We start from the raw sequence: 13197 nt of genomic DNA, 5'->3' as shown, positions 1-13197 counted from the left end.
ACCACCATTTTCGGTCGCTAAAAAAAAATCTTTTGGTGGCTAAATGGAGACTTCTACAGCGACAGATTTGATTTTGGTGGCTAAATAGCCACCAAATCAATTTCGGTGGCTATTTTTATTTGTATTATTAATACCTATTTAAAATGGTATTTTGACCATTTTATAAAAAAATTCAAACCTGCTTATAAAGATACTCAAAATTCAATCAAGCTAAACTGTAATGAACTTCAAATACATAGTTTAAGAAGAAGTTGTGCTCAAATTAAAGGTAAATCATACTACACAACTAAAACTGTTGAAAACTAGTTAAAAGAGTCAAATCTATGATATAATTCAACATATAACTAATCTTCTTCTGAACTGTCATCTCTACTCTGGTCTCCTTTATGATGTCCACTGGTAGTAGGATCTGAAGAGCCTGATGCGGGATTATTCATTTGAATGTGTTGTAGGATGAGTTGCATCTTCTCATCTTGTTTGCGCATGCGTTCACTTTGCTCTTCATGAGTTTTCATCAATAGCTCCATCTTTTCTTCAAGTGTCCGCTCCTTGACACGTTTTGTCATAAGTTCATAATTTAGCTTTTGAATAATCTCACGCATTTCTTCTATTTGATGGACTACTGGAGCTTGACTTGCAGCAGAGTGAGCACTTGTTGAACTATTAAACCTTTTGCTCAATACACCAAGACCATAGACATTCCCTTTTTTATTTCCACTTCCAACAACATCGATGTATATTTCATTGTCATCAATAGAGGCAACATGAGAGTTTTGCGAAGATGCGCTTTCAAGCATTTGCTGTTGTTGGGCTTCTTCTCGACGTTTCTTATATTTCTCCTGAAAATGAAGTCAAATTGATTATTGCGAAGAAAACATATAGTAAAAATTAAACTATAACAAATTTTAAACATACCGCAAGGTCGCGAGTCTTGTCATTGACCCATTGTCCAGTCTTCAATTTCTTTGTTCTCTCTACAACCTCCCAAGCAGTTGGTTGTCGTTCAAGCTCTTTAGTCTACATAAATTCAATAAAAAGATATAATAGATTGTATTTAAATTAAATATAGAAAGAGAAGAAATATAATAATATTACCATTTTCTCAAAGTGAGCTGCGGTAGATATGGAACCACCACAGTAGGCTAAGCCTCCCTTCTCAACAGCCCGATTCGCCTTGGCAATAGCACTCTTGTTCTGGAATTCTGGCAATAACACTTTTGTTATGGAAGGAGGACAATAATTGAACACAAAAACCTAACATTCAAGTTCTTATAACTTGCCTCCAACTTTGGACAACTCCTTGCAATGCCAAACAGAGATTCATCCGTGATAAATGTACCACCAACATTCAGATGTTGTAAAGATCTAGTTCTGGTTATCTGTTGTTAGAAGCAAAGGGAAATAAAAACAAAACAACACATTAATTGACAATGTATTGATTTTTTCTTGGAATGTGTCCTAATTTTGGTTTGAGGACAAATTTTGTGGCTATCAACTGAAATCCAAATAGCTATTAGTCAAACTAGAAACAGAAAATAACAATTCCTTAACCTGACAAATGTCAGAATACTATCTGCACAATCTAGTCATGATAAACTCCCAAAACTAATCTAATTTCATTCCAACTGCAATAGTCTACACAAAATGATTATATGTTGGAATGGCAAGTGAGACACACATTGAATTGAAAAGATCAATCAAAAGAATGACCCATATTTATAATATTTTAAAATTTTGGGTTGGATTTAATTTCAAGTTTACTCGTATAAGATGATAGAGATTTTCAGGGAGCTGAAAAACAAATATTGTGATTTAATCCCCTTCTATTTTCTAACATCATTCCATGTAATATGTCCCAAACCCAAGCATGTGAGTTACAAAATCAAAACAATAGCATACCCGTTGAACAACACCTTCATATGTGATGCCAGTCAAACCCCATAATTGAAGCAATCTTGATTGTTACACTTGCTCCAATTACATGTTCTATCCCTCCAGAATAATCTCACTCGTCTTTAGGACACATGCCTAATGCTCACAAGTTCACTGCATGCCCGCTACATCTCTAACATGTCAAAATTTATAAGATTTTGCCTTACTCAAATTTTGAGTAGTTTTAGATATTTCTTTTATTATTATGACAAATTTATCTTTTATATATTCTGTTTCTGTCTATTAATTTAAATTCATATAAATGTCATGGTAGGTTAGATATTTTAGGGATTTCAAACTGGTTGCAAGCCAGAGGAAAGCTTCCTCTTCCCATCATTATCATCACAACCTGCGTTCTTGTTTTTGTGGCTATCTTGTATGCAGAGAGACTCAGTTTCCTCTCTTCCAAGTCCATTTCAAGTTCAAACCATGTCCTAGACAAATCACCAAACCAAAGTCGAGTAAGTCAGCTTCTCATATGCCACAACTATATACCTCACCTCATCTTTGCCTTCTTATGTTTTTATCTATTATGAGTTTGATTCTAATGCAATTATATCTCATCATACAATGACAGTCCTAGCAGGTGACAAAAAGGCAGATGAAGAGGTTGTGATTGTGAATGCATCATCATGGATTGATGACAAGTTTGATTTTGACCTTGAGGAGTGCAATGTTGCCAATGGGAAATGGGTGTTTAACTCTTCAGTAACGCCTCTCTACTCTGACATAAGCTGCCCATATATAGATAGACAGTTTTCTTGTGTCAAGAATGGGAGGAATGATTCTGACTATCGTCACTGGGAGTGGCAGCCAGAAGATTGCACCTTGCCACGGTAAGTTCCTCACTCCAACTTGCCAATTGTAATTGTAGAACTTGCTTTATGTATATAAACATTTTTATCATATACATGTATGATTAGTTTATGTAAACTACATTCCAAAATGACTATATTTTGCAGTTTCAACCCAGAGCTAGCCCTCAGAAAGCTTCAAGGGAAAAGACTGCTATTTGTTGGGGATTCACTGCAAAGAAACCAGTGGGAGTCTTTTGTCTGCTTGGTAGAATGGGTCATACCTCATAAGCATAAATCTATGAGACTAGGGAGAGTTCATTCGGTCTTCACTGCCAAGGTATTGATATATTGATTGAAATGAAGGTCAAATATGTTTACTCAACTCAAACAGCTATTAACTAGAACAAAACTTAGATGCAGTTTTACATATGCTTTTGCTGTTGTTTTCCAATCAGAATTGGAGTTTCACTTCAATAGACAGAACTAAGATGAAGCTTTAAGAAAAGAAAAAAGCCAAAAGAATACGACTCTAGGGGTAGCTATTTTCAATCAATCATATAGCCAAAAGACAAGCATACCGTTCGCTCGCACTGCTCGCATCGTTAGCCTCTGCTCGGCTCCGCTCACACCTCCGTTCGCCTCTGTTCGTACCTCCGTTCGCACCACGACCATCACCTACAACTTCCTCCTCCTCCGACCACCGCTGCAACTTCCTCCTCCTCCGACCACCGCTGCAGCTTCCTCCGCACCTTTCTTCACTCCTATAAGCAATTTTGGGTATTTGGTACCCTAAGAGCACCTGCACTTCCAAATAACTCCAAAGCTTAAAAAAAAAACAAATTCCAAATTAAAAAATATTAAAAAATATAGCATTTGTGTAAAATTAAAAACAAATATTTAAATATCCATGATAGTAAATATGGATATTTTAATAATTAAAATTTAATAATTAAAAAAATATTTACAATTTAATTCTAAAAATTTATTTATTTTTATAAAATTAAAGTTATTTTAAAGATATCATTTTATTTAAATTTAATTATATAGCATAATTTACTTTTTTTAAAGTATTAATTTTATTAATAATAATATTTTTTTATGTAATTTTATTTAGAATTTTTATTTGAGCTGATATTTTAAAAAGAATATTTAATAAATTTTATTTAAATTTAAGAAATTACAAATATATTTGACATATATTTTTTAAATAGAAAAAGAAACCAGTAATACAACTAATTATTTTTTAAACGGATGAGTACTCATTAATATTCAAAAGTGTGTGTGATCCTTGTATAGTTTTTTAAAATAAAAATGAATTATTATTATTATTAATAGTAGTAGTAAAATAAACAATTATATTTAGCGACCAAAAGAAATTCGGTGGCTAAAAAATAAACGTATTTGGTGGCTGATTCAGTGGTAAAAATAAACAATTATATCTAGCGACCGAAACAAAATCGGTGGCTAAAAACTAAATAAATTTGGTGGCTGATTCGGTGGCAAAAATAAACATTTATATTTAGCGATCAAAAGAAAATCGGTGGCTAAAAAGTAAACATAATCGGTGGCTAATTCGGTGGCAGAAAAAAGCAATAAAATTTAGCGACCGAAATAAAATCGGTGGCTAAAAAATAAACATATTCGGTTGCTAATTTGGTTGCAGATATATTTTTCCCAATTTATTCGAAACAGCCACCACTTTAGCGACCAATGGTTTTGTCACTCTCATATTCGGTCGCGGATTCGGTCGCAAAACTAACTAACATTATAAATAATTCAGTCGGTCGCTATTTCGGTCGCAGATCTGACACTACGGGTATTTGGTGGCTATTTCGGTTGCAAATTGCGACCACTAATTTTCGGTCGCTAAATTCGGTGACTAAATTGTTATTTTCTTGTAGTGATTGCATATTGATGAAATTAATGAGTATTTTCTTTGTGATGAATTTCTTAAAAATTATACAATATAAATATAATATAGTGAATTGTTGAATTTGCCAAGCATGAATCAAATTGATGATGTTGGCGAGTCAACCATTGACAAGAAATCTTAGACTTGTACTAGTTACAAATGGAATGAATTTGTTTGATAATTTAGGTATTAATCATAGTTATGAATTATTTTACTAGTTATTTATAATTTTCGTCTATAATGATGTATGAAGACTAATGCATGATGTTCTTTAAGATGACCTATGATCAAGAGACAACCAAGAGATGAAATAAATGTAATGAGTTTGTTGATTGAAGATTTGAAGGTATTATGGGATGGAAAGTTTAAAGTCTTTGATGAGTTTGTTAATAAATCTTTCCAGTTTCATGTGATATTATTTTGTACTATCTATAACTTTTTTTCATTGATAACTTGTTTGATAGTGAGTCACATCTTTAATTATGTTTTAATTTCAAATGGTGTTGGACCATTTGAGTATAATTTTTTGTTATGAAAATTGTGATTTATAATTACTTATATGTTTAGAAATATTTTTTTGAATGCATATGTTTAGAAATATATAAAAAAAATAAAATAAAAAAACACATACTACGAATGATTATGGTACAAATCTTCAACTATTATCTAAAGTTGCTCCAAAAGTAAAAAAAAATATATAACTACACGAGACATAACAACTATCATGAGGAATTGTATGTGAATGAAACAATTGACAATTATAATTGTCATGGTATATTGTGTGAATTTTAACAATGACAGAATTATTAATGATAATAATTCTAAACCTTTTATTATATATTTTTTTCAACTATTATTAAAAGTTATTTTTCTAATAGGGATTGCAGTATTTTTTTAATGAAAAAAAAATATAATAGGTATCTTCGAACTACTTTGGTTTAGAAGATTTGAAAGATAAATGGAATACGCTAATGAAACTTTATGATAATAATAAATCAATCATAAAGATAGTTCATTATCATACTTAAGTTCAAAATAAACACGTTGAGGTGGATATGCACTTTTTCTTTAAAAGTGTAATTGTAATTTAATTTGATTGATTTTACACCACATAAGCACTAAAAGAGAACTTAAAGATGTTTTTTGCGAAATGATAGTAATATTTTTTTTTGAAAGAATAGTATCTAAAGCTATAAATGAAGAATATATATTTGATAGCTTGAGATAAATAGATTATTGAAAGTTAAATCATATTAATATCCACTTTCCAAATACCTTAAACTATCTCTCAATTGGTTTATTTCCAAAAAAGTGTTAAGCTATCTCTCAATACTTGATTTCTCTATTTCTTTTTTAATTTTATGTATAAATTAATTTTAACTTACAATTTCTTTTATTCTTCTCGTTTTTAGGTACTAAAAAAAAATTATTCAAAGCATCTCTATTGTCTTGGGGTGCATTTCAAAGAGAAATAAAAACCTGACCCTTTTGAATTTCAGTGGAGGCAGATATTGAAGAATCATGAAAGCACTGAAATATGTTAAATAATTCTTTTATTGATCATCATGGAATCACTTTGTTTCTCTTTAGGGTTGAATTTTGAAATTTGGACCTTTACACCTTCCTTCTTCATAACCATGTCATCCCTTCTTCACTTTGTTGCTCTTTGTCTCTTGTGCTTGAGAGGATGAAACCTAAAAAAGTGTCCAAAATGGTTCATATATCCATAGCACCATAAAATAATTTCTAGAATAAAAAAATGAGGACCACTATCACTATGGATGAAGTTATCTACATTGTCCTAGAGATAAAGGCAACCATTATAATGGGTTTCCCTCCTTTCTCAAATCAAATTCAATATGCTTTTTCTAGCCATTTCATTAACAAATGAAAATAAAGAATTAGAATCATAACTGTTTTTTATTAAAAGATGTAGCATTGGATATAGTTAATGCACTCTTGATGTTTTTTATAAGTTTTCAACCATTGCACATAGCACCTAGACCTAGCTCAATTATTAACACAAATGATTTGAATACTCTTATCACATTGCTAAAACAAACACAACATGCAACAATTTTTTCTTCTCTATTACATACTTTGTTGTAAGAAAGTTTTAACGACACAAAGTTCAAGAACTTTATAAAGTTTGTGGATAGTTGCTTGTAAAAGTGTTGTTGCATGGTCTATGCAATTAATGTTGTTGGTGGTGTGCTATAAAAATTGTTATCAAAGTGAACCATTGGGGTTAGCAGGCCTCGAGATGCAAAACCATGTGCATAACTCACTTTAGTTTTAGGATGAAACTTTGATCCAAAGATAAAGTTTGGGAGGAAAATCAAAATGGACAAATAAAAAATATATTAACAACTATACTTCAAATATTAGCTGAAGAATATTGAAAAAAATCTACTATTAATTTTAATACAACTTCATTATAATTTCAAACAGATTTTTATTTATTGATTTATAAATAATTTGTATGAATAAGTATTAAGCGGATTTATATTTCGCATTGAAAGTTGGGTTGTAGTTATTAGTAGTTAATGTGTGGCTAATTCTTCAAATGATTAAGTATCAAATACATATATTAGTAAAAGGTATATTATTTTTTTTTTGTTCTTGTTTAGGGTTGGACAATAAAATTAGTTTGTCATTGAACGATAAAGAACATAATATGGTTAATTAAAATTGAAATTGAAATAGTCCTGATGTGTATAAAGGATGTAATATACTTTAACATTATTAGTAATGGAAAGAGTGAAATAATATTATATCATTAATAACTTTACATAAAAGTAGATTTTGTTAATCCAACTGGTAAATTATAATTTTATGTTCTCATAAATATTATTTTAAATTTTGTTAAAATTAAAAAACAATAACAAAATAATTAAATGATTCATATTTTAGTTTGTTTTATAAACTATATTCTATATTAGAGTATAATTTATACAAACAAGACATAGAATTTGTACACTTAATCTCTCTCTCTCTCTCTCTCTCTATATATATATATATATTTGAAAATATTTTAACATAACACTAAAAAAATATAAAAAATCAAAGTGAAACTAATAAATAAAATAAAAGATAAAAACTTACATAAAAATAGACATATATATATATATATAATCAACATATCTCTATTATATATATATATTATATCCTTAATTATATTTTAAAATTTCAATATTTTGAATTATTACTTTGTTACATACATAGTAATAAATAAAAAATAATAAAAATAAATCACTAATCTATATGAATTAAAAGTACATAGCACTACCTAATAATATAATTAAGTTTTTTTAATGTAATATATACAATTTATATGACTTCTTTAACATTATTTATATTTAAATAATTTTTTTTAACAAATAATTAATAAAATTAAAAACAACATTTTAAAAGTGGTCCAACCGTTTTATATCAATAATCTAATACAACCTCCATACAAAACTTTGTGGTCTCATGCAATATTCCAACAACATCTTCCAAATATCTCTTAACAAAAATGAATTGATGTTCTTGTTCCTTCCAATCTCTTGATGACTGGTTTTTCAACCTGCACTTACACTTCCTCCTCACCAATTTACAATTTTCCGTGAGCTACATATTTATTTAGCTTCAAATTAGAAACAATATCTGCACCAAAAGTAAAACCTTTCCCTTCCTAGAGTAAGAGACATATCAATTATCTCCACATAATATTGTAATTATTCTACATAAATACCAGAATAGCTACATATGATTATAAACTGTATGCACTCCACACAGCCCAAAAAACATAATATTTTCCTAAACTAGAAATATGTGGTTTTAGGCTGCCCCAAAGGTTCCCTACCCGAAATAAGCATCCTACTACCAAACAAAAACTACCCGCACTAAAAAGAACGACCTTCCACACCTCTTAGCCATCTCAAGAAGGTAATCAAAGTTAAACCAAATGACTCAAATTACATATTTTTAAATTCAATTCCAGCATTGCCAAAAAACAGAAAGCTAAACAAAATAAGGCAAGTAAAGCTTTTATGCCCACATTCTTATTTTGTTATCATCTTAATACAAATAGAGGGAGATATATCTAATCAGAAAATGAGAAGTTGACATTCCTTACTTTATGTTTCATTCATGGTTAAGATTGAATTTGTGTCATTGTAAGGATTTCCTCTGCATCTATCTTTGATTGATTAAAAATAATCCTGTTTCTATGCTTCCAAATACACCAAATCACAAAGACCCACAAACTTTTTCACAAGCTATTACCCTCTTTATTAAAGCACAATCAAAAAAATTGTTCGAAATGATGAGTTAAAATATTGTGGTGCACTGAGGTAACCCGTAACCTCTTATATTGATATATAACTATATATTTTTTATAAAAACTTTCATGTTAGACATCGCTATGCAACTTGACATCTCAGCTAGACTTATACCTCAATGAACAACAATCATTTATCATCACATGAAAAAACTATTATTAAAAAAAAGAAAGAAAATACAAAAATATGGGGAGAGTAGACCAAACCCATATATTAACGAAAACAATATATAGGTAGACTATACATATTCATAAAGAGATTATAAGAACAGACTAGATGGAAACCTATTATACAAATGAAATGATTTTATATGAATAAATTTTAAATTAACCAACTTATCCGCACACGCATTTTCAATATATAACTATATTTATAAATATTAAAAATATGAAAAAGCGTACCTTAAATATTATAAATAATTTCAAATATATCTTTGATTAATAAAAATATTTTTAAATATTAATATTTATATAACATGTTAATATAATTATTTGTACAGAATCAATTTGTTTTTAAAATAAATATTTTTTTATTTCACTCTTTCCATTAGGTTTATCATAAAAAATATCATAAAAATAAACACTAAATTAGTGTTATGGTTAGAAATCCACATATATTGAGAGTGAGTAACAAGATTTCATATGAAAAATTAAATATAATTTGTAATGCATGTCTATTTATATTTTTTTATTTTTATCATAAATTTATATGTATTTATTATTTAATATATAATAAAAAATACTAAGATAATATAAATTATAAAAATATTTAAATGTTATAAATATATGTATCATAAATTTATTTTTATTCATTATTTAATATATAATAATGATAAAAATAAAAAATTTGGATATATAGGTGTGAACGCTTTGTTATGGGTTAGAATTTTAAAAGTGAACTTAGTTAAACCTTTTGAACTAAAAATAAGCTTCTCATTGTAGTATTTTTTTTTTTAAATCTCCTTATCTTTTAGTTGTTCTCTTGTTATTACTTATATTTTAAGAGATTGTCTTAAAAATAAAGAGACAAAAATACCCTAAATTTATCTAAAACCTTACTATAATTTTTAAATATTTGTTGAAGTTTTTTTAAAAAAAAAAATATATTTTATCTTTTTATTTATAAAAAATAATATTATTAGTTCCTACACTACAAGAAAATTATTAAATAAAAATTATTTTTAGAGACAAAAAATAATTAATTGTTATATTGACAAAATTAAATACTATTTTTATAGACTAAAAAAATTATTGGTATCTAAATTAGTTTCTATTAATAAATAATTTCTAAACTAGTAATACCAAAATTTTAGATACGAACTTTAAAATCTAAATAATTGGTAGCTAAAACTAAGGTAGATAATTAAATATCAATTTAAAAACTATTTATAAAAACTAATTTAGATACAATAATTTTTTTGTCTCTAAAATAATATATAATTTTGTCAATATAAGAAGTAATTATTTTTAATTTTTAAAATTAATTTATATTTAATAATTTTCTAACAGTAATATCACAAATATTACAAAGTTGCCATATCATGCATATCAAATATATCAATTACCAAATAATACAAAAGTGTTAGTATAACATTACAAACGTATTATAGAAAGTTTATAGTTGAAAATTATAAAATTAACTTGTTTATATGATATTTTTATATAAATTTCAATTTCATTTTGCTGAAAATATATTTTAGAGTATTTATAATTTTAGTTTTCAATTAATTTAAAACTATTATGATTTTTATTTATAGATAATCGTTTTAATTATATTTTTACTTTCAACTAATATACCTTTTTTCATACTGTTTATTTTATGTCATATTTTAAACTAATTCTGATATTTTTTTTTTTATAAAAAAAGCTATCTAAGTAGCTACCTTATTTTGCTGGGTTAAATAATGACATGGTCAAAAAATATTATATAAAAACTAAAAGTTGTCATTTATCAATAAAAGTAAAAATAAAAATAAAAATTATTAGCCATCTTTCTAATTCTCAAATCTGAAATTCGTAAAATTTACATTTAAATACGATATTTTTCAATTTTAGTTTTACATATTGTTGTTTAATTTTGTTTTCCATCTAATAATGAAGAGGCTCTGGCACCTGTGGAAAACATCTTCGATTTTCTGGTATAATATAAGTGCCATCACCAAATAAATACACCTGTTGCAACTATTCAAACTCTTCCTCCATCTTATCAAACAATTTCCAAAATCTTGTTGCAGAGGATAATTTCCAAAATCTGCCACTCCAGTATGCATTGCTTTGGCTCTATTCACCAACAAATTTAGAAAGAAAGCCTTTTGTTAGTTTTTTTTTATTAATTTCTTTTACATTTTCTCAAGATTTTTTTACCCTTTTTGTTTTTTATTTTACCAATGCCATTGATGCAATTCAAAAGTTAAGACAATGTCCTATTTCACACCTTTGACTTACCATATTTATACCTAAACTGCATAAGCAATTAAGAAGATCGAAGAAAGTACATAAATAATAAATGACGAGTTACTCATAATATCATTTCACACTAAGCTCACCCACTAAACGGTGGCTCACTGGTGGCGCCACCCACCACCATCGCTGCTCATTCACAAAGTCCTATAAAAAGATGAAGCATTCCAATGACACAAGTGGATTCTCCAGTGACTCGCCGCCAGAAATCCATTTCCTCGCCGTCGCCGGATTATCATTTTTCCGGCAACCGTTTCCCGTTGTGCTTGTCGTTACCCTAGCTGGGTACCGGTTAGTTTTTCTCACAGATGGGCTCCGACCCACGACGGACTTAGATCCTCCGGTTTTGGCACCGGTGGCCGGCGACCTTGACTGCCGGAAAGATTTCTCGGCCGGATCTTGCCGGCGAAGTGTTCCAACGCTGCCTGTTTTCTGAGCCGTTTGGTCTCTGCACTGAACTAGCCTCATAGACTTAAGGTTGTTCCTTGCACCATGCACTGTTCTCTCTCTTCTCTCACCGGGAAAGGAACGATTTTTCTGCAATTTGGCCTGAGATATATCGACCCTTTTGCACGTTTCTTCTCTGTGCTCGGTGATTGAAGTAGTTGTGGACATGGTTTCGCTCAAGCTGCAAACTTCTTCTGTGGGGTCTTCGGCTCTATGAATGGACAATGGCTTTTTCTGAACTTTGCTCTGTTCATCTTTGAACTTGTCTTGGAGTGGCTTCTGAGGTTTTGGTTTGTCAAAGGTTGTTGGGTTCCATTTGGGGCCTTCCAAGAGCACTTGCTTCACTGTTTCACTTTCTTCCTCTGTTGCTCTGCTGCTTTCTAAAGGATTCTCTCGGTAAGTAAGCGGTTGTGGTGAAGCATGGAAGTTTCTTAGTGGCGAGGTCGAGGTTTTGTGACTACAACTGACACAACAACCCATTTCTATGTGGGAAACCAAGTGTTTGGTTTCCTTCAAAGGAGAAACATTGTTGAGGGAAGGCTCAAAGGTTTTTTGGGGGTTCCATGAGTGAGCTTGGTGTTTCACAGCTAATGTTAGTTAAGGAACCGAGTAAATTGTTGGGGTGAAAGTGAGGGTGTGCATTTAATGTGGGGATATGCAAAAAAAATTAATAGCAAAAGACAAGAAGCAATGGGGAAAAGTTAAAATGCAGATGAAATAGGGTAGATTCATTCAGGCAACAAACTAAGGGAGTGTGTTCTAATGGATTAGGGATGGGGTGGCAACTATGTCGTTTTGTGTGTGATATTCGTCCCTGCTTTCATGAAATTGTACACAAATATTGGGAAAGAGAGAATAAAAGCTCTTGCATGGGATGATTGGTGATCTATGCCCCATCTGTGTCCTGCAATTTTGTATTAGGTGCCGATTATGTTGAGGCATGAGATGTAGTGTAATATGTTAAAGGTCTGAGTGAGTTCAGTTATACTAGTTATTATTTGGAAAAGATTTTTTTACACTAAAAAATATATACTTTCACATTACATTATAATAATATAATAATATTTAAAATTAAAATATAAAATAAATAATTAAATATTATTTTATTACTTTGTGAGGTAAATGTTTTTAACTTAACATATGATATGTTGACACAACATGCAATTAACAAATAAATAAATTAATATTTTAATAATATTTAATTTATTTTTTAGTATAAAATATTATTATGATGGTTTATCTATGTTTTTTTTTGTCAACAAAATTTTTTCCCTTAAAATTATATTATACTAAATTTAAAATGAAAAAATAATGATTATTTTAAG

At 29.1% G+C, this 13197-nt stretch overlaps 3 protein-coding genes across 3 annotated transcripts; 1 reads left to right on the top strand and 2 right to left on the bottom strand.

The window, feature by feature from the left end:
- Nucleotides 1-236: 236 nt before the first annotated feature.
- On the bottom strand, nucleotides 237-1137 carry LOC137809764 (uncharacterized). The gene is made up of 3 exons (XM_068610847.1): nucleotides 1096-1137; nucleotides 916-1017; nucleotides 237-839 (listed from the first exon to the last, which is right to left on the bottom strand). The coding sequence occupies exons 1-3, from the start codon at nucleotides 1096-1098 to the stop codon at nucleotides 345-347; spliced, it is 600 nt and encodes a 199-aa protein (XP_068466948.1). The 5' UTR covers nucleotides 1099-1137; the 3' UTR covers nucleotides 237-344.
- A 168-nt stretch (nucleotides 1138-1305) lies between these two features.
- Nucleotides 1306-3229, top strand: LOC137809485 (protein trichome birefringence-like 3). Its single transcript, XM_068610592.1, has 5 exons — nucleotides 1306-1374; nucleotides 2207-2393; nucleotides 2510-2768; nucleotides 2895-3066; nucleotides 3185-3229. Exons 1-5 carry the CDS (start codon nucleotides 1306-1308, stop codon nucleotides 3227-3229), a joined length of 732 nt encoding a protein of 243 aa, XP_068466693.1.
- An 8343-nt stretch (nucleotides 3230-11572) lies between these two features.
- LOC137809484 (uncharacterized) lies at nucleotides 11573-12352 on the bottom strand. The gene has a single exon (XM_068610591.1). The coding sequence runs from the start codon at nucleotides 12350-12352 to the stop codon at nucleotides 11573-11575; it is 780 nt and encodes a 259-aa protein (XP_068466692.1).
- Nucleotides 12353-13197: the final 845 nt, after the last annotated feature.

The sequence above is a fragment of the Phaseolus vulgaris genome, chromosome 2 (genome assembly GCF_000499845.2).
Source record: "Phaseolus vulgaris cultivar G19833 chromosome 2, P. vulgaris v2.0, whole genome shotgun sequence".
Classification (NCBI taxonomy): Eukaryota; Viridiplantae; Streptophyta; class Magnoliopsida; order Fabales; family Fabaceae; genus Phaseolus; species Phaseolus vulgaris.
This window is presented reverse-complemented; position numbering and strand designations above follow the sequence as displayed.

Coding starts and splice junctions, on each gene's coding strand:
- LOC137809764 (XM_068610847.1), bottom strand. Junction 840..915: donor ACAAGACTCGCGACCTTGCG/GTATGTTTAAAA, acceptor CTTCATTTTCAG/GAGAAATATAAGAAACGTCG.
- LOC137809485 (XM_068610592.1), top strand. CDS start 1,306: ATGCCAAACAGAGATTCATCCGTGATAAATGTACCACCAACATTCAGA. Junction 1,375..2,206: donor GTTGTAAAGATCTAGTTCTG/GTTATCTGTTGT, acceptor ATGTCATGGTAG/GTTAGATATTTTAGGGATTT. Junction 2,394..2,509: donor AATCACCAAACCAAAGTCGA/GTAAGTCAGCTT, acceptor ATACAATGACAG/TCCTAGCAGGTGACAAAAAG.
- LOC137809484 (XM_068610591.1), bottom strand. CDS start 12,352: ATGGGTTGTTGTGTCAGTTGTAGTCACAAAACCTCGACCTCGCCACTA.